Genomic DNA, 21925 nt, shown 5'->3' with positions numbered 1-21925 from the left:
CACTTGACCCTAGAGCTGTTCCCTTCTCTTCCTAGTAATATGAATCAGTTCTATCTTTTCGGCTGCGAAGCAAGACCTAGTTCGACGGGCCTATGCTTCAATACGGGGAATATCTTCCGATTGCATCTTGGCTAGGTTCTCTTTAGCTGATCGTCCTACTCGCTAGCGGAAGTAGTCACCGATAAAGGCGGATACGCCGTCGTGGGGGTTGACAGGTTGGCCGACTAGGTCGGAGTTAAAGAATATAAACAGGATAGGGGAGAGAGGCGAGCCCTATACTAGTCCCGCGTTCGCTAGTGGCGTGGCGTCTGTGCGGAAGTCGTCAAATCCTATACTAGCGTAGCGGTCGCTCATAAAGCTCGCAATCTATCTTCTAGCCACGGTTAGGATTCTCCTTACCCGTAGGCAGTCGTCTAGGCTCACTTTATTAACTCCGTTAAAGGCACCTTTCAGGTCAAATGCCACTAGCGTCACCACTTTGTGTTTGTACCACGCTCGGTCGATCGCGTTAGAGAGGACTAGAAGGGCCTGTTCGGTGGTTCTACCTAGTCGCCCTCTAAACTGGGTGTCCGGTAGCAGACGGTGTTTTTCGGAGAGATACGACAGTCGTCGCGCCATCACCGCTTTAAGCAGTTTTCCTAGCGTGTTAAGGAGTGAGATCGGGCGATAGGCCCCAGGGACCGAGTAATCCGATTTCTTGGGTTTCCGTAGCACCACAATCTTCGCGCTCCGCCATCGCCTCGGGTGGTATCCTAATTTAATGGATACGGCAAAGATCCCTATGATGTAGACCTTGAGGTGTCTCACAGCTGTTTCTATACTAGCGTCGGCAGGCCGTCTCCGCCAGGTGTAGTAGATCCTTTGCGGCTTTAAGAGATCGTTGAATCTCAAGCTTAGTGATAGGTTGCCACAGAAGTGCTAGAGGTGCCTGCGCGGGCAAGTCCTCGTGAGGTTCGTCCATCTACGGGAAGAAAGCGTCTAGGAAGGCCTGCGCTTTGTCCTCATTCTCTATAAGCTCGTTGGTGCCGACGCGTAAGGCCGGTACACAACCCTAGGCTTCTCTTGATTTCATGTAGGTAGCTGCTTTCTAGAGCTTCCCTTCCCCGGCTTCGTCTAGGAATGCTTTCCAATGTGACGTCTTCACCTTCTCGATAGTTCGGGTCTACAATCGTCGTTTGTGTTGCATTTTTTGAAAGAGGGTCATTATACGGGCGTCGTGTCGCCCGAGTTCCGCACAGCTTCCTTGCCACTTCCGGCGCAGGTGGTTGAATTGGGTCTGCTGTATCTTAAGGTCTGGGGTCAACTAGCGTTTGGAATATGGTGTTGGTCGTAGATCGGGAGTGTGTCTATCCACTGCCGTGGCAGTTGCCTTTATGAGCCTCTCGACTGTCTCATCTAGCGCCGGTCCCGTTTTCACCTCTTTCTATAGGCCTATTTGTCGAAGCACGTCTCCAGCGATCTTGCACTAGTCTACGCGATTATAGGCTTTCCTTGCCTTAGCGGCGGGCTAGCGGTGAGATTTAAGTCCCATTTAGAGTACGTTGCGCGGTGGTCTAACCCCTAGTTTTCGTGATAGAGATGGCACTTAATAAGCAGGTTTAGTCGGTTCGTTACTATCTGGTCGATAGTGGTATTCTTCCCTAGGTCGTTGAAGGGCCAAAATGTCGCTATCCCCCGTGGTAGACAGCCATATAGGCTATATATTTAAAAGAAGTTGATCAATTCGCTTACGTCTTTAATAAATCGCGGTTAGATATGGTCGCCGCCCTATATCGGGTGATGGCGGTTAAAATCACCTGACAAGATGACGCTTGTCGTCTTTTGATCATCCTAGGTGTTAGCTATAAGTGTGTCCTAGATTGCCGTGAGTGCTAGTTCTGCCGTCGTTTCGTTCGGTGTGAATAGCGGAACGTAAGAGAGGTAAACCGAAAAGACAAGGAATTGAGAGTCGGTTATCCAAATCTTGATTGCTATGATGTCCGGGTGGTCGCAGGCGATCTATCGATAAGAAGAGGTTGAGACTTTTCGGTTGATATAGATCAGACTGCGGAACCGACCTATATCAGTCTCGGTGGTCGGTCGGTATAAGCGCCAGGCGCTGTGGTTGATGTGTGTTTGATAGGTGGTGATAGATGGTTCTTAGATCAGGAGTACATCCAGATCCTGGCTCTAGTGGTCGTTAATAAGTGCTTCTATCCGTGGCCCCGATTTCATGATGTTTAACTATAGTATGCGTAGGTTTGTCTCTAACATTGGGAGTTAGAGGTTGCCGGCGTTCGGCACTAGCGATCGTTAGTTGGTGTTTACCACCGCAGTCGAGGTATCAGGCTCTCACACCCGGGGGCACCGTTCCCGCTCGTGTTAGCCAGCGCAATATCCGCATCGAGGTGTTTCCTTATATGACCATGCAAAGTGCTCGAACAGTTGGCACCGGAAGCATCTCTTTCTTTTTAGTTCGTAGCGTTCCACACTGCCGATAAATTTCCGGCCAACGAGGAAGCCCTTATCTAGCAGAAGATCGGCCCCTTCCGCTATATCGAACCAGATACCGAGGGATGCCAACTTCCCTAGCACCTTGTCTCGCTTCTTTAGCCATATCACCTCCTCGATCTGGGGTCCTAGCTCGTTTAGATCATCTTCTATCATGATTTTCTCGATCGCCTGTGTGTTTACGTTTTCGAGGTCGAAGTCCTTAGTCGGGGTCCGGTGTACCACGACGCCGGACCGCGCCTTAACTAGTTTCGTGTTATTTCCTAGCTCGTTTAGCCATTCTGTATTATTACGGGCCGCTTCCGCCGACCCTATATCCTTAAACCGGATAATATATCTAGTTTTGGTGGTGCTAACCCCGGCTACTTAGGCGTCTTGTGTGGACGGTGTAATCGTCAGCGCCGTACAGATATGGGTGTTTGCGCTCTCTATTAGGAGATATCGCCCAAATATGTTTTGGTCGGCCTTATCGTTATCTCTCGGATCCACATAGGACGGCTGAGTGCTAATTCGGACGTAGTTTCGATCCTTGTCTGTGCGTTGGTGGTTTGGTTAAAGCGGCGGGTGGCTCGCTGCCACTACGGCCCACGATTTTGCCACGGGTGTGGTCGGGAGAACATCAATTTGCGCCCGTAGGGCTCGAACTTCCTTATAGAGTTTCTCGTTCTACGTTTAGAGGACGTTCTGGTCGTGCTTTACTTCAAGCAGTTCGTCTTTGGTGGATTGTATAAGCTCGGTTTGGTAGGCGATCGTTTCTTTCAAGCCATCAATCATACGCCAGATATCCCGAGTCGTGACGCGCCAACTCTTGTCTACGGAGCTCGTGATCTCGGTCATTGAGCGAGCTGCGTTGGAGTAGCCATCGCTGAGCCGAGCCTGTCTTCTGGTCCGCGGCGCGGTAGTCGAATCAAGGTTTTCCGACGCGTCAGTCACTGCCGTTCCTCCCGTGGTTGTGCGAGGAGGTTCGGGAGCACCCGCATGTGGGTCCGCCATTCTTCCCGCTCGGTACACAACAACAATTTTATATCGCAATTGTGGTCCGATTACTTGACCCCAAGTGCTTTGTGCGGACTACAGCACTTCCCGAAACTCGTGTCACCACCTACACTCTTCGATTGTTTCTCAAACCCTAATCGCCAATACACACTAGTCTATATTGGGAGTTTTTGTGGAGTACCCTTGCCAGTAAGGCATGTATTGCGGAGTATTAGGTTGAAATAACGATACAATTAATTCACCAATATACAGAGACTATTATAATCTCTCCTTTGCAGAGACGAATTGAGCATTTCAGAACACCAGCTTTACTTCCACACCAGAGCACTTTGCCCTCGGGGAAGCCATTTGTACTTGTGTGTACGAGAGTTCACAGATATCTGCAATTATGATCTGCGCCTCTGGAAGATGTTGGACCATATTGTCATCCACTAGGACCTTCAAGCCTTTACTGTTGACCCAAATGATACGAGAGATAAAACATGGATCGATATGCAGTTTCTCTGCAAGTCCGGCTTTCAAGCTGAGAGAAGTGCGGTCCGCTAGGTATATTGCATAATAGTTGCCCTGGGGCTGCTTCCCGTTTTGAGTGAACTGGACGAGCCGATGAAACGATCTGAGTCATTGTAGCCAAATCGGCGTGAAGGTCTTTACCCGACATAGGACTGTTGCGCGAACCTATCGACCATCTGCGCTTCTTCTGAGGCCGAATATCGAATTTCCCACCGTTCAAGAGAGAGTTGTTGCGACTTTGTCTATCAAAGTCCGCGCCTGTCATTTTGTCGACAATTTGTTTGTTGAGCTCCTCAATCCTTTTTCTGGCATGTGTCTTGTCATTTGAAGATTTCCGTTCGGCACCGTGGTCTCGAAAGAGCTTCACCACACAGTAGCACCTTTCTGGTTCGTCTTCCAGGGCCTTATCTTCGTCGACCGACTGCAACATTTCCGTTTTTGCGCATAGCCTGACCGGTACTCCTTTCACCCCCTTTGAGCGGCTGAAATCAGTTGATAAAAAATTGAATTTTAGCGAAATCGCAGCCTCATAGGTGTTCGCGGTTGTATCAGCTGTCCAGGTGACACAAAACCCATCAACGAAAGCTTCTTCAAGTTGTATCTGCTGATGTCCCTGATTTCTAACATCTTCCTGGGAAGGATCGACATACTCGACAGCTAAGACCTCGCCTTTGCGCTCATGGGCTTCTTTCGAGCCTCGGCCTTCTTTCCATAGCTGCCAAGATGCAACCGGATTTGATCTCTGATCTTCTCCTTCGAAGGACACATGCACGAGCGTTCTATATTTAAAGGGTCCAGCCTTCTTTGTCGGTGGGGTAGAATCTGCCACTGTGAGGTAGTATGTTTGACCTTTATTGAGGTATGTCACTAGACTTTTGTTGGCATGCCAGAGCATTGCTGTCGGGGCTTGCAGCGTCACCTGGTAACGAAATCTATAAAAAGGATTAGGACACAGTATATGTAGCGTGCGTTGGGCCTAGGCGTACTTTTCTTCGTCGCCATATGGCCAGTAGTCGTTGGCGTGTGCCTCGGATGTGGCCAAGTCAAATTTTGAGTCTGGTTGTGCAATAAAATCATCGGTCAAAACATCCTGATCGGCTCCATCTTGTGTGGCGTATCCAGAATCGCGATGCATAAGAGACCTCGGTGCATCGCCCGCCTGTCCAAAATATGTATTGTCAAATAGCCAACGTTGAGATTCAGCCAGTGGAGTGAAGCAATCGGGCCCATTCCAGGAAATCTGCTGCACGCGTTGAATTGATTCATCAAGGAAGGGTGAAATCTCTGTGTTACACCGTGTCATTGGAGAGTGGAGGTCTCCAGCCTTATTGTGAAAGACCGCTCCCGACCCTGGTAGATTGCGATCGTGGAATGTTTTGTGCTTTTTGGCACTAATTATCGGAGAGAACGAATCGGGTGCATGAAAACTCTGGGATTTTGGAGAGCCGCTTTCCAGCCGCAATGTTCGACCAATATTTGCCTCGTCTGTCCAAATAACATCAATAGGCTCATTTTCATTGACATAGCTAGCAGGTAACTTTGGATCTCTCGCATCAACATGAGTGCCTGCCATTCCTCTTTCACCATGGCAGCTCAAGAGAAGGTCCCCAAATTTCTCCCTGAACTGATTGATGAATTCGTCATCTGGTCTGGGCATGATTAATAAGAGGGGTGCTGGACTACTTGAACGAACCAAGTTGACTATGCCGCCCTGGAGACGGATGGCCTGCGGGCGTGAGCAAGTCCAAATTTAAGCTAAGCTGAATGTACGTCAGTATTCTTGGCAATAATTCGCTCAGTGCCGAAGCACCCTCCAAGCCACTTACGTCATAATTTGAAGCTACTAGGGTTGTGGAACTGATCTTCACCGTTTAGGAACAAGGAGACTCTGAGGCGCTGGGGAACTGTGTGAGAGCGGAGGTAAAGCTGATTTCGAATATGCATCACTGTAACATCTCTCTAATTAGATTAGTCACGTATAGTCTGGCACCCATAGTTAGCAGGGGTTCTACGTGCGATGACGTCATTCTGCTTTCTCGGTTCCGCCAGAGTGAAGTTTAGCAATATAATATATTCTGCCTGATTACCGTCGAGAAATAATCTGCAACAAGAGCCTTTATTCTTCCATTCCGCGAAAATCCCACGCTAACAACACATGCCCGACAAAATGGCAACGAATTATATTGTAAATTAAATTCTTTTCGCCTCCTACGATCCCACTAACAAAGACAGGTAACCTTTCAAGACTCGGCCACCACTGAGCAAATCAATGCCTACATTGAACAGATTAACGGAGGCGACGGAACTGTTATCAACAGGTTTCCAGACATGATTGCTAGAGGATTCACGTATGTGTACTGTCTACTACAACGCTTCATCAGATGTTTTCCTAATTCTCGTTCCAGTGCCTGTATAACAGATTCTGTCCTCCAAAAGCTTCAGTCAGACCCTCTGATTGATCGTATCACACCTGATAGCTCCAACTAAGCTCGGCGCTGGCTTGTCCCCTTTGAGATACCTGCATAGCCTAGCATCCTTTTGCTTCGCATTCTCTTTTCCACTAAAATAATGACATCATTCGTGGCTACCTAATCACATTGACCACTATGTTGGCTGCCTATACATATGTAAAGGAAACTCATCTAGATCTTGGGCCCTTACCACAGAGTTGATCCAAATTTTGGTTGTACTTACGGATCGGGTCTGCTCCAAGCGACTGATCATTTCTCATTTGAAGGGTACATCTAATAAATGATAATCTGTAACTACCCTGCTGGCAGATCCCTGTATCCCGTTGCTTCATTCTGAGCCGCCTGAATGGATCAGGTATGTGAGAAAGACCGTGGAATTGGCAAGACATTATCTCTCCAATGTCACTGCATACAAGTATGGACAAATCTCAGGTAAAGATATGATTGGCTATGGCTGAAGATTGCAGTTTACAATTTCTGGTGAACTGGCGAACGAAATCACCTGGATATCTAACTTTGCTGTGGACTGAAGAACGGGTCCACGTATGACTCTTGATGTCTGGGTTTTTTGGTTCAAAGTACGCAGCGATCAGCCAATGTCTCTCATATCTAGGATCTCCAAGGAATCCCGGTATTTTGTTTCGTGGCTGGGACTATCATCATTGAGATTGAGGACCCCGAGAGGACTTTTCCACTTCCTGTTGCATGCTAATAGTACGTCTTTCAATCGTTGGTATAGGTCGCAATGGTATTAATGTACAAATGATCAGAAGGTAGAGAGAAAATATATCAAACTGACAATAAGAAGTTATTTTTGCGAGAATGGCGGCTGGGCTTTAAAAGTATAGTAAGAACTTTCGATCTCGTCAATGTGACGTTCATTCATGCCACGAAACCGGAAAATGTTTAAAATTCGTCCAGTTCGCTCTAAAACCGCGCTCTCTTTCAAAATCCTGCTCCAGTATATTTTCTCTTGGCTCGATGATGTAAGAACTCCAACCCCGATATTTAATTATTTAACCAGCTAAAACCTAGAAATCTATACTGTTAGGACGGATCTAATTATTGATCAAGATCGCATCAAATCATTTTTCTCTCATTTTCTTTCTGGTCGGCCATTCAGAACGGTACGAGCCATGACAACAACCTCTGACCGCGACAATGCGTTGAAGCATTTCGACTGCATCGGAATAGTTGGTGCTGGAAATATGGGCACCCAAATGGCCATCGCTTTCTCAGAACTGGGCCTCAACGTTTCTGTCTGGGATGTCAATGAACAGAACGTCGACGAGCTACGGGATTGGTCGCGAAACAATAAAACCAAAGGTGGAATAACAGGATTTCACGACATTTATGAGTTTGTCAGAAGCTTGGAGAAGCAAAAATGCAAATTATTCCTCTTCTCTATTTCGCACGGTAACCCGGCAGAGTCTGTGTTGGGTATGATCAAGAGCACCCTCAAAGATGGAGATATTGTCCTTGATGGAGGCAATGAAGATTATCGGCGTACACAGAAAAGACAGGAAGAATGCGAAAAATTCGGCGTTCACTGGATTGGCATGGGAGTTTCAGGCGGCTACCAGGCAGCTCGTCACGGTCCAAGTCTGTCACCAGGAGGGGATGCAAAAGCATTAGAGACTGTGATGCCATTACTCGAGCTTTACGCAGCGAAGGACCGTCAAGGCAATCCATGCGTGGCTCGGATTGGTCCAGGTGGCTCGGGCCACTATGTGAAGATGGTTCACAATGGGATTGAGGGAGGCATGTTATCGATCTTGGCTGAAGCGTGGTCTTTTCTCCATTATGGCTTGGAACTCGACTACGACAGCATTGCCGATATCTTTAGCCGGTGGAATGGCGATGGCGAATTACGAGGTACCTATCTGGTCGATATAGCGGTCGACATGCTACGCGCCAAGACGTCTTCTGGCCGGCCAGATGGAAGTAATGACAGCAAAGAAAATTATATGCTTGACGAAGTACTTGATAAAGTCGTCCAGGATGATGATGATACGGAAGGCACACCGTATTGGAACATGATGGAGTCAGCGTCTCGGCATATATCGACACCTACACTTGCCACAGCACACTACTTGCGTATTGCGAGCGGCAACCGAGCAGAAAGGCTGCTGGCGGCCAAGAAGCTTCAAATTCCCGGCCCCAAGCCAATCCAGGGGATCAAAGACAAAAGCACTGTTATCGAGCACTTGCGCTGTGCCGTATATTGTTGTTTTCTAGCCTCGTTCTGCCAGGGTCTAGAAATGATTACACGGGCTTCCGATGACGAGGGTTGGGACATCAACCTACGCCAATGCCTTCGGGTTTGGCGTGGAGGCTGCATCATCCAAGCCGATGGTATAGCTGATATACTAGAGCCTGTTTTATCGGCAGATCATCACTGGACAAACCTGAAGCATGCCGATGAAGTCGCGGGGAAGCTGCACCGCACTTTCAGCTCTTTGAAAGAGATCGTGGTACTGGGCACCTTGTCTGACCAATATCTTCCCGCGATATCTGCTTCTCTCGAGTATTTGAAATATGCAGGTGGCACATCACTCCCAACCAAATTCATGGAAGGGCAAATGGATTTCTTTGGTGCGCATGGATATAATAAGCCTGGTGTTCTTGGAGAGGATCCAGGGCCCGTGGAAAAAGGGCCCCATCATTACGAATGGCGGCCAGCGAAGGAATAATTTGTGAAGATGGCGGCAATGATCGAGAGACCTGGCAAGTAGACCTCCGCAATCTCCACCATATTTCTGGCACTGTTAGATTAGACGTTGCAATTCAAACTTCGCGGTCGCTCTGTCTGAAAAATCGCCAATTGGGGCTCCGATATGATTGCTTGCTTGCTACATTGAAGTATTCATATCCTTAACTAGCATGACCTCATCCTGCTCCTCGCCCTGCCTAGCTCCAGAGGTATTGTTAAGCGCGTTTATAATGTCTCTGTCGCTTATGTCTGTAGCTTATATCGTAGGATTATTAGCCGTGAATACTTTTCCCATTATTTCCACATAAAATACTAACCGTCATATTGTTGACCACACGAGTGTGGAAAACAAAGCTGAGTTCTGGCGTCAGTATGACGGGATTTTTATTTTGGCTGATAACGACCGAACCGGCTGCGAAACTTGGAACCGACCGGGTATTAGCGGAATAAAGTTTTGAAGTATCACTATTCCGGAGTTCTAATATGAATCTTGGCACAATGTGAGATCAGGATAATCGGGTCGTCCGGGTTCCCGGGCCTAATTGCCAATTTACCAATTCCATCTTCTTCAATAATTCACTACACCCCCAATATTTGTATTATGTCTTCAGAATTAGAGGGTAGCATTACCAAATGCCTTATTAGCATACCATGCTAGTAAAAAACCCAACGTCGCAGCCATAGCTAAGGAATTCGGCATCTCGCGCGGTATATTAAGAGGACGCATCAACGGTCGCACACCTCGAAACAACCGTGACGGACCCAATAAAGCACTACATAATTAGCAGAAAAGGCATTAATTCTATGGATTGATACCTTAGATCAGGCTTATTCCCCACCCTCTACAGCCCAAATCTAGTGTGCTGCACTACAAATTGTCAGACGTCACGAACCCGCTCGCACGCTTGGAAAAAACTGGGCTTACGATTCTATCGCTCGTCTACTACTGCACTTCGAGCATCTTACCCAAAACCCAATGGAGAAAGCACAGTATCAGGCCGCAGATCCTGGTTATGTTGTCTCTTGGTACGATCGTCTACAAATTACGCTCAAAACTAAAATATCAGCCCGAGAAACCTCTATAATCTCGACGAAACCGGGTTTCGATTTGGCGAAGGGAAGGCTCAGAAGGTTGTTTCAGCTCGGGGCAATTCATAAAATAGTACCGGTGGTCAAGCCGAATCGCTTACCGTATTGAATGTGTCCCAGCTACTAGTTGGGTTATGCCGCCATGGCTTTTAGCGAAGGGTCAATTCCATATGGAAAGTTGGTTTATCGACACCAATTTACCAGACAACTACACGATTTGTCCAACCCCACATGGCTGGACTGATGAGTCATTAGTTTTGCATGGCTCCAGATGTTCGATGAACTCACATCATTACGCATTAAAAAAGGGTAATATCGTCTTTTAATGGATAATCATGGTTCACATTTGACCTATGATTTCATTGAATTTTGTTAGACAAAACGCATTATTCCTTACTGCTTTATTCCACATACAACAGATGGTTGCCAACCTCTCGATGATACACCTTTCTCGGTCTTAAAGCATTACCACAAACAATACAACAACAATACTGCTTTTTGAGGTGGTGATACGAACATAAAACCAATTACTTCGCCGGTATTAATGATGTGCGGACAAGATCATTAACTGAGCGGACAATTCTACACGGATTCCAAGAAACTTGAACTTGGCCTTTCAATTCAGACAAAGGCCTTGGGAAATTAAAATTGGTAGACAGTGATCTCCCCGAAATGTCAGGGTTTATAGTTCATAACACTGCCGGAACTACACCCCCACCACTATCAAGTTCACTACCAAATTCACCACCTACGAATGTCCAAAAACTGCGAAAGGCGAGCACTAAGGTTGTGAAGCATATACAAAATGATGCTACAATCTCCCCGAAGGTGCGGGATAGTCTTTCTCGCATTTTAGCAGGTGGACTCGCTCTTGCCGAGGTTGGTGCTTAATTCGCGGAGGACAATGTACGCATTTTACGACGGAAAAAACAGTCCAATGCTGCTAAAACAAAGCGCAGGCTTCCCGAACTAGGCCCTCGTTTAGTTGAGGACTGCAAAAAACACATATCCGACCGCGCCGACCGAGAAAGGCTGCATATATTTAACCAGTCTAAGAAAGCATGGCGGGAAGTAGCTATTTTGAAAGCAAATGAGGACGGCGACATTGAAAATGCAGGAGAAATTGAGGGTGATAATAGTGCAGAAATGGCCCATAAATGGGTAGATGATCTTTATTGTGTTGATATGGAAGGTGATGCTATTTAAATCCAATGTATTCATGGTTGGAATTGGTAAATTGGCAATTAGACCGGGCGGTAATTAGACCCGGGAAACACCGCCAGGTGACTGGGTTCGACGACCCGATAACCTGTTTATAGCAACAATGTGGATGACGGAAGATCAACGTAATGGGTGGCATATCACCGCTGGCAATCTAAGCGGCCTGGCTACAAAGCTACAGAATATTTGACGATCGAGACATCCAATCTGCACATATTACGAAAAAATTAATTGAATACACTTTCTACAATGGCTGAGGGGGTATTGCAACTCGTTTGCGAATGCAAGGTAAGGCACTACAACATATGCGGAAGAATCTAAACATCCCATTTTAGCATGACCCTTGGGGCAAACAAGGCGAAAGCTCACTTGCTGGGCGCCTTTGGTCGCATATGCCTGACGCAGGAAAGCTAGACGCTTCGGAAACATACTCTGAAGTGAGAGTTGTTCTTCCATCTATGCGCAATGAGGCAACGGCATTAATATCACGCAGATGTGGATGGGTACATATCCTTCTGTGCCATCTAGAATCCGTCCTACTGGGAAGCTCCTTTCTGAGCATCTCAAGGATAATCCCGAGCTTGTTGGACAGTCAGTTTGCGATAGATACGGGCCCGACATCCCTTTTCTTCCGAAGGTGAAAGATAAAAAAAATTTAATAAAGATGACAGTGACTCTAACTATGACCAGGTACTCTCTTTTGTTAAAGCCCTTCCGCTTCAGTTACATCCCGACAAAGGCCTTGCCGAGCGTTTGCATGCGAAGGACCCTGAAAAATTCGGCGATGTCAATCATAAGCCCGAGATAGCCATCGCTCTATCACGGTTCGAACTTTTTGTTGGGTTCAAACCCCTAAACCAGATTGCAGAGCTCATGCGGTTGAAACCATTGGAGCACCTTGTGCCAGCGCATAAGAACTTTGATGATGGAGCTTTAAGACAATTATGTGAAACCTTGTTAAGCCTGCCCCCGGACGCCGTCTCAGAGACTATCAAAATATTACAAGATATTTCTTTGTCTGAGTTTGGAGACAGTGGGAATGTTCCATCACTCCTCGATCGACTCAGCAAACAATATTCAACATTCGACAACGGGAACTTGGTCGCCGCTCTTCTAATGAACTACATGGTTCTGGAGCCTGGAGAAGGTGTCTGTGTTCCAGCCGACGGCCTCCATGCGTGGCTTTCGGGGGACATTATCGAGTGCATGGCGCGCTCTGACAACGTCCTGAACACGGGCTTCTGCCCACGCGCCGACCGTGATGATGTCAAGTTGTTTGCACAGGCTCTTACATTCAAACCACATGGCCCAGAGGAGTCTCTCCTCCAACGGAAAAAGAGCCCGATTGGGCTGAAAGGAAGATCCGATGAATATGCCCCTCCATTTAGCGAGTTCAATATCTTGGTTGTGGCCTTGTCGCCCACGGAAGCTGAAAAGCACCAGGTACTTGGAACTCCTAGTATCTTAATTGTGACTCAAGGCTCTGGGAAGATGAATGTGGGTGATGGAACTGTCCATGATATTGGGGAGGGAACTGTCTATTTTGCCGCAAAGGACGCTGAGTTGGAATTTTCGACAAAGACGGGGTTGACATTGTATCGAGCGTATGCCACGTTCTAATGTGGTTTGATATTTTGAAGCGCTATATCGGAAATAGCTGACTGAAACATATTGACAGAAATCTGTCTGTATTGCAACGTATGGGTACAAATGGCATAGATGAAGAACTCTAATTAACTAAAATGACAAAACCCGCTATTTCAACAATCTGAGCGGTAATGATGACTAAACGTAATATATGGTATGCATGGTACTCGAAGTCACATGATTTGCATGGTATAATACCTTGTAAATTCATGTATTTGACCTTGCACTTTGACACATATTTCAGGAGTAGACCTACGATTGAGAGACTACAGTGTCATTGTAGGCACTCATGGGCTTTTACTTCACTCTATAAATAAGCTTACCCCTTTGCTTTTATTGAGTATTAATTAGAGTAATACTACGGTTCTATATCAACGACAAATCTGATAGCGTCACTTTACTGTCGCGCCGTGAGCATGCGCCCGACCAGGTAGAGAGGTCTAAGGGATCGCGATTCTTCTAGATTACAGGTACTCGTTACCTTCACTTGATTTGGTTTCAAACAATGAAAAACATCTCTATCCTGCATTGCCATCACTCATCTAGGCAATTTAGTAACAACTTCTGCATACTCTGCATCGCCCTCTTTGCATAAGCCTCCAACTCATACTTCCTCCCCTTCCCTTCTGGCCCGCCATCAAAGATTTCCATAGAGAACCATCCACGAAAACCAGTCTTCAATACTGCCTTCGCCACATCCTCAATCGGCAAGTAACCGCCACCATACGGCATAGGCCTATAATCATGACTCCAGCGACCACGTGGCCTGAGTCCTTCAATGGTCTCATTCTTCAGCGACGGAGAAACCTTATACGCATCCGAGATCTGCAGCAGATAGATTTTCTCAGGCGGTACGGTGCGAGTGAGCTCATCCATGCTATTGGAGAAGTTCTTTTGCAAAACATCATACGGCACCTCTTCGATAAGACCAGATCCCTCCGTCGGATCTGCCCATTCATTGCCCGCTGTCTGGAATGTGTCTAAACACAACCCGACATTCGGGCGGTCGATGGCTGAGACGATCTCCCATACTTGTTTCCAGCCTGGTGCATGTGTCGACCAGCACCAATTCTCGTAGGCCAGGCGAAAATTGTGCTTTGCCAGCATGTCGGCTAGTTCACGGAGATCAGGAATAATTGCTTCCCGGGTAATAGATATCTTATCAGGTGGTGTATCCGTAGCTCCGACCTGATCAACTGATTAGTCCACGATTTACATCGTGACGCGGTTAATTCATACCTGCAGCAAATCTGTCCCGAGAGCTTCCATAATCTCCATCCAACCGCTTGCTCTCGTAAAAGCATCTTCTCTTTCCGTTGACTCTTTAGGCCAGCCCTCAAAATTCGCGAACGGTTGCAGCATCATGATGGTTAATGAATTGGTTTCGCAGAGCTCTCGGATTCTGTGGGCGACTATGACAAGTTCGGAAAATTTATCTGATGAAACTGGTTGGCCCTGTTGATGTGCCGCATAGTCCAAAATGTCGGGGAATGAAAGCTCGATCGAGGTAAACCCGGCTTTGCTAAGCGCTTCAAGTTTGCGGGGGAGGGTGTCACTGGGGCTGCAGCCGATTGAACAGGATGCATAGGCTAGAGGAATTTTTTGGACTGAGGCAGATGTTATTGGTGCCATTTTGGGGATGTTTAATGTGATGTAAGGAACAAAGTGGAAAAGGATTTTAGTGTTCAGAAATCATTTTGAATAATTATCGCAGGCCTTGTATAGACAGTCAGTGTTTTATCTACTTTTGTCGTGATGCAAATCGACTTGTCCGTATTGAAGGCTACTTTCGTAATCTCTATGTCATCTTTCTGAAACAAGATAGTCATTTGTTCTAGAAAGGCGCTGCCTCCTTACCTGTTTATCAATGACGTCAAAAGTTAATTGGTGCTAATTTAACCCAAATCCAGTGCCTCAAAGAGAATTGAGCTTCGCCAATAGGAGTTAGTCTGCCAGATCTTACCACCTAGACTAGCTGAGGGTAAATTACCATTCACTAAATGCTTCCAGGCGAGCTGCAATTTGGCGAACAAGAACCATGAAGAGAGCATTTGAAAATTGTGTCAAAATCCATCTCTAATCACCTTTAAGACGACTGTGCGGTGCTTTGTATCTTCCCCAAAGAGAGCAACTAAACCTTAAAACATGATACCAAGTTCACCAGCGATTATTAGAGCATCTTTCTTCCTCCAATAAAACCATCGCCTCCTAAGCCCCAACCCTGCGTCCAGCCAGTTGGGGTCTTTCTTGCTTCCCGGATTTTCCAGAACAGCGAGCCCTAGCAATTGTGAGCCAAACCGTTTCTCTCAGTAGTTCAAACAGGTTGTCATACATCATATACTGCTCGTAGATCCTCTCTGTATACTTTACTGTCCTGTTGGATCAAAAGCCAAGTTGTTCCCCATTCAAAAAGGGCTGCAAACCACTGCATAATTGTTAGCGTTAGAGTCAAAATTTACCACCCATATTGAAGACTTACCCCGAAAGGATCAGCGGCGCATCTGTGGCCGTGCATTAGCTGGAAAAGCTCCCGAAGTGTCAGGGCTCCATCATCATCTTTATCCCATTTTGAGAACAAATTTTCGAAGAGTTGCGGTATGAAACGGCCCTCTGGATCGTAGATGCCACTGTCCGAACCGTGCTGATAGATATTTTAGCTTCAACGTTGCCTTCAAATTGCCACGGTTTTCGAGGTATTCACCTTAGCTTTATGAATACTTGTTATATAAACACGGAACCATGGGTCAGGCAACCACGAGTATGCTAAGCGTGTGGGGTAGGAGAAGTTGACGTTGATGATGAAAGTCGCAAGTATCGAGAAGAAAGGGTTGAAGCCTAGCTCACGAAACCCATTGTAGGTATCCCAGGGGTAAATCATCCCGTCGCCATCAGGATCCCAGAAGAGGATGTGCTGCTGAAGGGGCGACTATATATAATCAGCATCAGCACAAGGGCGATGGACCTTCAGGGCATCATAGTTCTCATACATACATAACCGTCACATTTTCTGGCCCATTCAAGGTCGCCCTCAGGTTTATCCACAGACACCGCTGCGTTGGCTCGCGCAACACCAGGGTTTTCTATGGCGTTGGCGAGGGAGACTGCTGGGAGCAGCTTGCTGGTAATGTAGCTCTTCTCGGCAATTGCCACAGTCCCATTGTTCTCTTCCACAGCCTTGATATACGGCTTCCTCTCGCGGGTTTCTATGGTATGTGTGGGCATGACGAGAAAGATTTTAAAGAGATAATCAACAAAATCAACCTGATTCACAATTTGGAACCAGCCTGTATGTATTCAATGTGGCGTTCTTGGAATCCAGAGCGGACCCTGCATATAATTACGTAGGTGGCATGTGAAACTAGCCTGCCCACATATTGCATATCAAATAAAGTGTGTAGCAAGGATGCTTCAACGACGTGACGTCATTGCACTAGGTTATTCGACCAATTAGAAGCCATGGATTACCCAAATTTTACAATGCTACCCTCATCGACCAATGATCCTTATGTTAAGGCCATGCATAGCTTCTTGTGTTGGAGAGTACTTACTTTGCCTCAAGGGGAGCCATAAGTACTGAATGGAGGCCAGCTTCGATCCGAATCGACGGCACCGGGAGCCATATGAGGAGGGATGCGATCTAAGTTGAGATTAGGGTCGTAATGTAAAATTTACAGCACCGAAAAGAAATGTGAAACAACAAGGTATCTATCTCAACACTGGTCATAAGTTCAAAAGTTGACTCCTGTCAACAAGGACGGCCAAGCTTCAACGGGTTGACGGGTCGAGCACCCGCGCGCGCGTGACCATCGCCTGACGCTTTCCGCAGTCTAGACGGACAGAACCACACACAGCTCAGACAACCAACACTCAAGCGAGGCCGGGAAAAATCCATTTCTTAGTGATGACAACGTGAGCGCTCTTGGTAGAATCAAAGAATGAAAAGCTACCATTGCCTCAATATAGAACTGTAGATTCAACAGTGAGCCAACGTTTCTTAACCGACTCACTTTCACTCACTCTCAACATGACACTAGCATGATTTTCTCGGTGGGCATCTATAATCGCACCAAGAATCTCGCTACAAATAGTTGTGGTAGAACAAAGACATGGGTTGCAACAGGCCTCACTTAGGATAGGCATCGTGTCCTTCAACGTTTGCTACCTAGTAGAGCACGTGGCGACAGGAGCCGAGAAGCCTATAAATTCGTCCTCTCCCCCCAGCAATTCGTTCTACAATGCTATCACTTGGCTGCACAAAGGCGAGCAGGCCTTCGGTTTGAGGCACCTGATAAGTCTTCCCTTTGACCCTACTGGAATACCCACTGTACTGACATCTATAGATACAATGTGGACCGACAAGCTAGAAAGTGCTTGTGAGAGAAGTGATTACCATCAGGTCTACTATGCCATCCATGCCAGCCGATCAAAAAACAAGATTTGGGTTAGCTGGTCAAAGTATCTATGCGAACATCTCTCCAACATAGCAGCCGACCACTGTCCAACCCCTGAATGTATCAATGCAAAAGATTTGGGTCTTGGGTTGGGTTTGCCAGAAGACAACCCGCCACGGGCCTGCTGACTAAGACCCAACCCAACCCATGGGTTGGGTTTTGGTGGGCGGGTTTGGGCAGTGGGCGGGTTTTGGCGAGGCCTAAGAATACCCATACTGTTGCACATACATGTGCCCCTCCCTCAGCCCGGAGCTTTGTTGCTGAGCACCTTGGATGCGAAGATTTTCGATACAGTATCTTTGAGACTGTTCTCTCACTCTTTTCTCTAATCGCTTCTTCCGTGAACGAGTCCTGCAGGTCGCCTCGGAGTACTAACCAACTACACCATTGCCACCGCCACTTTACTACAAAGCGGGTCGGAATTAGGTTTACTATTTGTTCTATCCAATGGGTTCTCAAACTCTGTTTTAGTGACACTAGGCATACTGTTACAATGCCTTCTATGTAATCTAGGGTTACAGGTCTAGGACATCATATCAAAAGAAGCCAATGGGCTAATATTACGAATTTGTATAATTCTGGCGGCTTTCAAGCTTGAGCCTTTTCCAGATCAAATGTTCCGTTGCAACACAATGTTCTTCGAAGCGATCATGCAGCCATCCATGGGATTTATTTAGAGGTCATTCACTGGTAGCAGGATAAACTGCATCGACCGGGGGCTATCGCAGACACCCTGGGATGCATCAGCTTCAGTCTTCCCGGCTGTGTGTGCGGTGTCGGTAAATTTGAAAGCTTCGCGGGCCGAATAGCTGGGGTCCAACTCGCAAATCTCTTCACAGGCTAACTGCGCCTTGAGTGCCTGGTTAGCTAGTTCGTGCACCGAGACTTGAAGCTCTTGTGCGACCTGATAGGCGGGGTAGAACTCGTCATCGGAGGAACCAAAAGCGCCGTATAGGTGTAGGTGAAGTAGGTCCTGGGACGCTTGCTCGGCCTTGTCCTGGAGGTGTTTGAAAAGGGCGTAGCAGGTTCGGAAATACACATTTTCTCCCTGTTGTCGTGCAATCTGTCGAACTATATCGACGATTTCCTCCATAGTGCTCTGCTGATATTTTACTCTGATGTGGGAAGGTGGCTGTCATTTTGGCAGCGGTGATAATCTTATACTGCAAAAATTCCGACAAGAACTCAATTTCTGAAGGTCCAGGACATGGAGAGTCATTTCTTGGCGCCAACTAGTCGGGAAATTTTTAACAATCATGCGATGCCTTCTTTCGGGCCGGTTGAGAAATTCGAATTACCAGAGATATCTGACGAAAACCTTCCATTGTGTTAGCCCGAATAAATACTCATGTGAAAGCTGTGGGCTACTTGACCGTAGAATTGAGGTGGTAATTACTGGCGCATTTGGCCAGCTTTGTAAACATATCCATAAATAAGCAAAATTATCAGATCAGAACGCATCCATTGTTTGATTATTTCAATATGATGGCGTGAGTTCATGTGGCAGTTATTGATGGGCGTGAGATAGACCGAGGGTAAGCTAGCCAGCCCAAGCAAAAGATAGGCTGTCGCTGACCGCCACATAAATGATGCCCCCCAGAAACGGGCACCAGTGTGCCGAGCATCTTTTATCTCCGTACTGGTACCGCTTAATCTCTCTAAACCGCCGTCTCTTGACCATTCTCTCTTGACCATTCATTCTAATAGCCACCGGTTAATGTCATTTGCTAACCATTGCACGGTGTCTATCCTTGTCTCTCACGATGTTCTCCAACTAAGTTGCATTGGTTAGGTCCTAGGCGATATACACAGGCCACGACGGCATCCGACTCAGCAGCTGCTTCGCTCTTGCTATTCACCTTAAAAAGCCTAGTTTTCCCCATGTCCTCGCTCCAACAAGTACACGGCCCGCGACCTAAATGGCTGAACCGAAAGCGCAGTCCTTGCACGACTTTGCAATCCTCACCATAATCAATGTCTTTGGATTGCTTTACTTTTACCTTTTTGTGGTCCATTTTCTGCTCTTCTATTTCCCCTCGTCCCCCAAAGGAATTTTAGACTCCCTGTCCGTGCTATTTCTTTTTGCGCAGGTGTCATCTTCTGGTGCACGTCCAGCCTCTTTAGTCACCGTACGAGTTGTAGGTCTGCATGTGTCTTTCTTGATTCTTCCTTGTGGTTCGCGGCGGACTACGCGGCGCAACGCGTCCCATGCGTGAGTGACTGTTTCTTGCGCGCCGCACGCACAGTGATCGTCATCACGGAAGCCAATGGCGTTCCTGAAGGTGGATAGCCAATTATGGCCCGTGCGTAGCTGTGTCAGCAGGTATGCCCGGCCCCTGGGAAGGTTTCTATAAAGCTTCCTAGTGTAGGCCGCGGGGAGAGTGCTATCCATTTTCCGTAGGTGACCGCCTTTAGTAGACGATTCCCATTCCCGTTCCCACTATGCGCGGATGTTGTCGCGAATGAGCGCCTTCGTCCTTGTCAGCAAAGGGCGGAAGGGGTGTGTCTTGCCCGGGCTTGCTGCGTCCTTGGCTAGCCGATCTGCTGCGTCGTTTCCCGGGTTATCGCAGTGTCCGGGTATCTATTGGAGACGGAGCGCGATTCCCTTTACTTGAACCTCCGTGGCCGCTTAGAGGATCGCGTGGATGATGCATTGTCCTGATTTGTTTCCTAGGTTCTGGATTACTTGCAATGCTGATCTGCTGTCGTAGAGGATCGTTGCGGTCGTTATTCCCTTATGTTCCGTTCTTAGCCGCTGATTGCTGATCTTGAACACTATACTGACGGCGTAGAAGATGCCTATCAGCTCTGCTACGTGAACCGACCACCGGTCCATCGGTCCCACCTAGACCTGTTAGGATTCGATAACCTCCAGGTTATTGCCGAGTGCTACGGCAGCGGCGCCTAGGTGGTCTTCGCGTCCCGAGGCGTCAGAGTAGACCACAATGGTGGATATGGATCGCACGGTCCCGGCCCGTTCTGTTGCCGACTCTCGGTCTGACCCGATCTCAAACTCCGTGAAGGGTTCGGCCCGCCATGGTAGAAGCGGTCGTGGGTCGATCGTCTCTAGTTCATCCAGTCTTACTAGGTCCATGGTCTTTAGGGCTTCCGCTAGTGGAAAACGAGCGTACGACCCGATGTTGTTCCTACGTTTCTGAGCTCGCCGTAGTGTATCCCAAATAGGATAATCGCGCGGCAGAGTGTGAAGGCTTGTAATGGTGTTCTGCGCTCGGTGGCGGAGGCGGAGGTGTGTTAGTAGAACGTGTGCTTCTACTTCTAGGGTTGTAGTAGCCACCGTCCTAAAAGCCGATAGGATGCGGATCAACGCGGTCCTCTAGACTGTGTTCAGATGTCGCAGGTGAGTCTTGTCTCGCAGAGGGTCGTACCAGATCGTCGACGCGTAGTCTACGACCGGCGTGATACAGGCTTAGTAGAGCTGTCGCATCTATTCTAGGCGTAAATGCCGCAGCCCGCCTAGAGCAATACTGACCTTGATAGCGCGTTTGATCGCTTATTAGACGTGTTCTTTCCAGCGTAACTCCTGGTCGAAAACCACGCCTAGCAGCTTAGCCGTGGGCGACGCTTCGACTGTCTTCCCGTTCATAACCACTTGACCCTAGAGCTGTTGGCTTCTTTTCCTAGTGATATAAATGAGCTCGGTTTTCTCGGCTGCGAAGCAGGACCCGGTTTGACGGGCCCATGCTTCAATGCGGGGGCTGTCTTCCGATTGAATCTTGGCTAGGTTGTCTTCGGCCGAGCGCCCTACTCTCCAGCGGAAGTAGTCATCGATGAAGGCGGATGCACCGCCGTGAAAAGTGACAGGTTGGTCGACTAGATCAGAGTTGAAGAATACGAACAGGATAGGCGAGAGGGGTGAGCCCTATACTAGTCCCGCATTCGCTAGCGGCGTGACCTCGGTGCGGAAGTCATCAAATCCTATACTAGCGTGGCGGTCGCTCATAAAGCTCGCGATCCATTTTCTAGCCACGGTTAGGATTCTCCTTGCCCGGAGGCAGGCGTCTAGGCTCACCTTGTTAACTCCGTTAAAGGCACCTTTCAGGTCAAATGCCACCAGCGTTACCACTTTGTGTTTATACCACGCTCGGTCGATCGCGTTAGAGAGGACCAGAAGGGCCTGTTCGGTGGTTCTGCCTAGTCGCCCTCCAAACTGGGTATCCGGTAGCAGACCGTGTTTTTCGGCGAGATACGACAGTCGTCGCGCCATCACCGCCTCCAGAAGTTTACCTAGTGTGTTAAGGAGTGAGATCGGGCGATAGGCCCCGGGGACCGAGTAATCTGGTTTCTTAGGTTTCTGTAGCACCACACTCTTTGCG

General features: G+C 47.7%; 9 protein-coding genes across 9 annotated transcripts; 2 read left to right on the top strand and 7 right to left on the bottom strand.

Moving 5' to 3' along the window:
• Positions 1–757: 757 nt before the first annotated feature.
• On the bottom strand, positions 758–961 carry N7525_004670 (uncharacterized protein; the record flags this gene model as incomplete). Its single annotated transcript, XM_061213127.1, is given in 2 exon segments — positions 758–809; positions 822–961. The coding sequence occupies 2 exon segments, from the start codon at positions 959–961 to the stop codon at positions 758–760; spliced, it is 192 nt and encodes a 63-aa protein (XP_061070148.1).
• An 893-nt stretch (positions 962–1854) lies between these two features.
• On the bottom strand, positions 1855–3483 carry N7525_004669 (uncharacterized protein; the record flags this gene model as incomplete). Its single annotated transcript, XM_061213126.1, is given in 7 exon segments — positions 1855–1998; positions 2023–2098; positions 2308–2446; positions 2472–2852; positions 2898–3018; positions 3070–3156; positions 3172–3483. The coding sequence occupies 7 exon segments, from the start codon at positions 3481–3483 to the stop codon at positions 1855–1857; spliced, it is 1260 nt and encodes a 419-aa protein (XP_061070147.1).
• A 451-nt stretch (positions 3484–3934) lies between these two features.
• N7525_004668 (uncharacterized protein) lies at positions 3935–5656 on the bottom strand (the record flags this gene model as incomplete). Its single annotated transcript, XM_061213125.1, has 2 exons — positions 3935–4931; positions 4986–5656. 2 exons carry the CDS (start codon positions 5654–5656, stop codon positions 3935–3937), a joined length of 1668 nt encoding a protein of 555 aa, XP_061070146.1.
• Positions 5657–7606: 1950 nt separating this feature from the next.
• N7525_004667 (uncharacterized protein) lies at positions 7607–9163 on the top strand (the record flags this gene model as incomplete). Its single annotated transcript, XM_002562485.2, has 1 exon — positions 7607–9163. One exon carries the CDS (start codon positions 7607–7609, stop codon positions 9161–9163), a length of 1557 nt encoding a protein of 518 aa, XP_002562531.2.
• Positions 9164–11742: 2579 nt separating this feature from the next.
• N7525_004666 (uncharacterized protein) lies at positions 11743–13113 on the top strand (the record flags this gene model as incomplete). Its single annotated transcript, XM_061213124.1, has 4 exons — positions 11743–11781; positions 11829–11930; positions 11987–12130; positions 12184–13113. The coding sequence occupies 4 exons, from the start codon at positions 11743–11745 to the stop codon at positions 13111–13113; spliced, it is 1215 nt and encodes a 404-aa protein (XP_061070145.1).
• A 561-nt stretch (positions 13114–13674) lies between these two features.
• N7525_004665 (sugar phosphate isomerase/epimerase family protein) lies at positions 13675–14772 on the bottom strand (the record flags this gene model as incomplete). Its single annotated transcript, XM_061213123.1, has 2 exons — positions 13675–14328; positions 14380–14772. 2 exons carry the CDS (start codon positions 14770–14772, stop codon positions 13675–13677), a joined length of 1047 nt encoding a protein of 348 aa, XP_061070144.1.
• Positions 14773–15310: 538 nt separating this feature from the next.
• Positions 15311–16362, bottom strand: N7525_004664 (caleosin family protein; the record flags this gene model as incomplete). Its single annotated transcript, XM_002566425.2, has 5 exons — positions 15311–15418; positions 15473–15565; positions 15620–15781; positions 15842–16066; positions 16132–16362. The coding sequence occupies 5 exons, from the start codon at positions 16360–16362 to the stop codon at positions 15311–15313; spliced, it is 819 nt and encodes a 272-aa protein (XP_002566471.2).
• A 1902-nt stretch (positions 16363–18264) lies between these two features.
• Positions 18265–18684, bottom strand: N7525_004663 (uncharacterized protein; the record flags this gene model as incomplete). Its single annotated transcript, XM_061213122.1, has 1 exon — positions 18265–18684. The coding sequence occupies one exon, from the start codon at positions 18682–18684 to the stop codon at positions 18265–18267; it is 420 nt and encodes a 139-aa protein (XP_061070143.1).
• Positions 18685–20031: 1347 nt separating this feature from the next.
• Positions 20032–21195, bottom strand: N7525_004662 (ribonuclease H family protein; the record flags this gene model as incomplete). The annotated part of the gene is made up of 5 exons (XM_061213121.1): positions 20032–20172; positions 20278–20436; positions 20461–20925; positions 20978–21076; positions 21112–21195. The coding sequence occupies 5 exons, from the start codon at positions 21193–21195 to the stop codon at positions 20032–20034; spliced, it is 948 nt and encodes a 315-aa protein (XP_061070142.1).
• Between the last annotated feature and the right edge of the window lie 730 nt (positions 21196–21925).

This window comes from Penicillium rubens (assembly GCF_028828025.1).
Source record: "Penicillium rubens strain IBT 27055 chromosome Unknown utg000002l_segment0_segment0, whole genome shotgun sequence".
In the NCBI taxonomy this organism is placed as follows: Eukaryota; Fungi; Ascomycota; class Eurotiomycetes; order Eurotiales; family Aspergillaceae; genus Penicillium; species Penicillium rubens.
The sequence above is the reverse complement of the archived record's forward strand: the minus strand, read 5'-3'. Positions and strand labels throughout refer to the sequence as shown.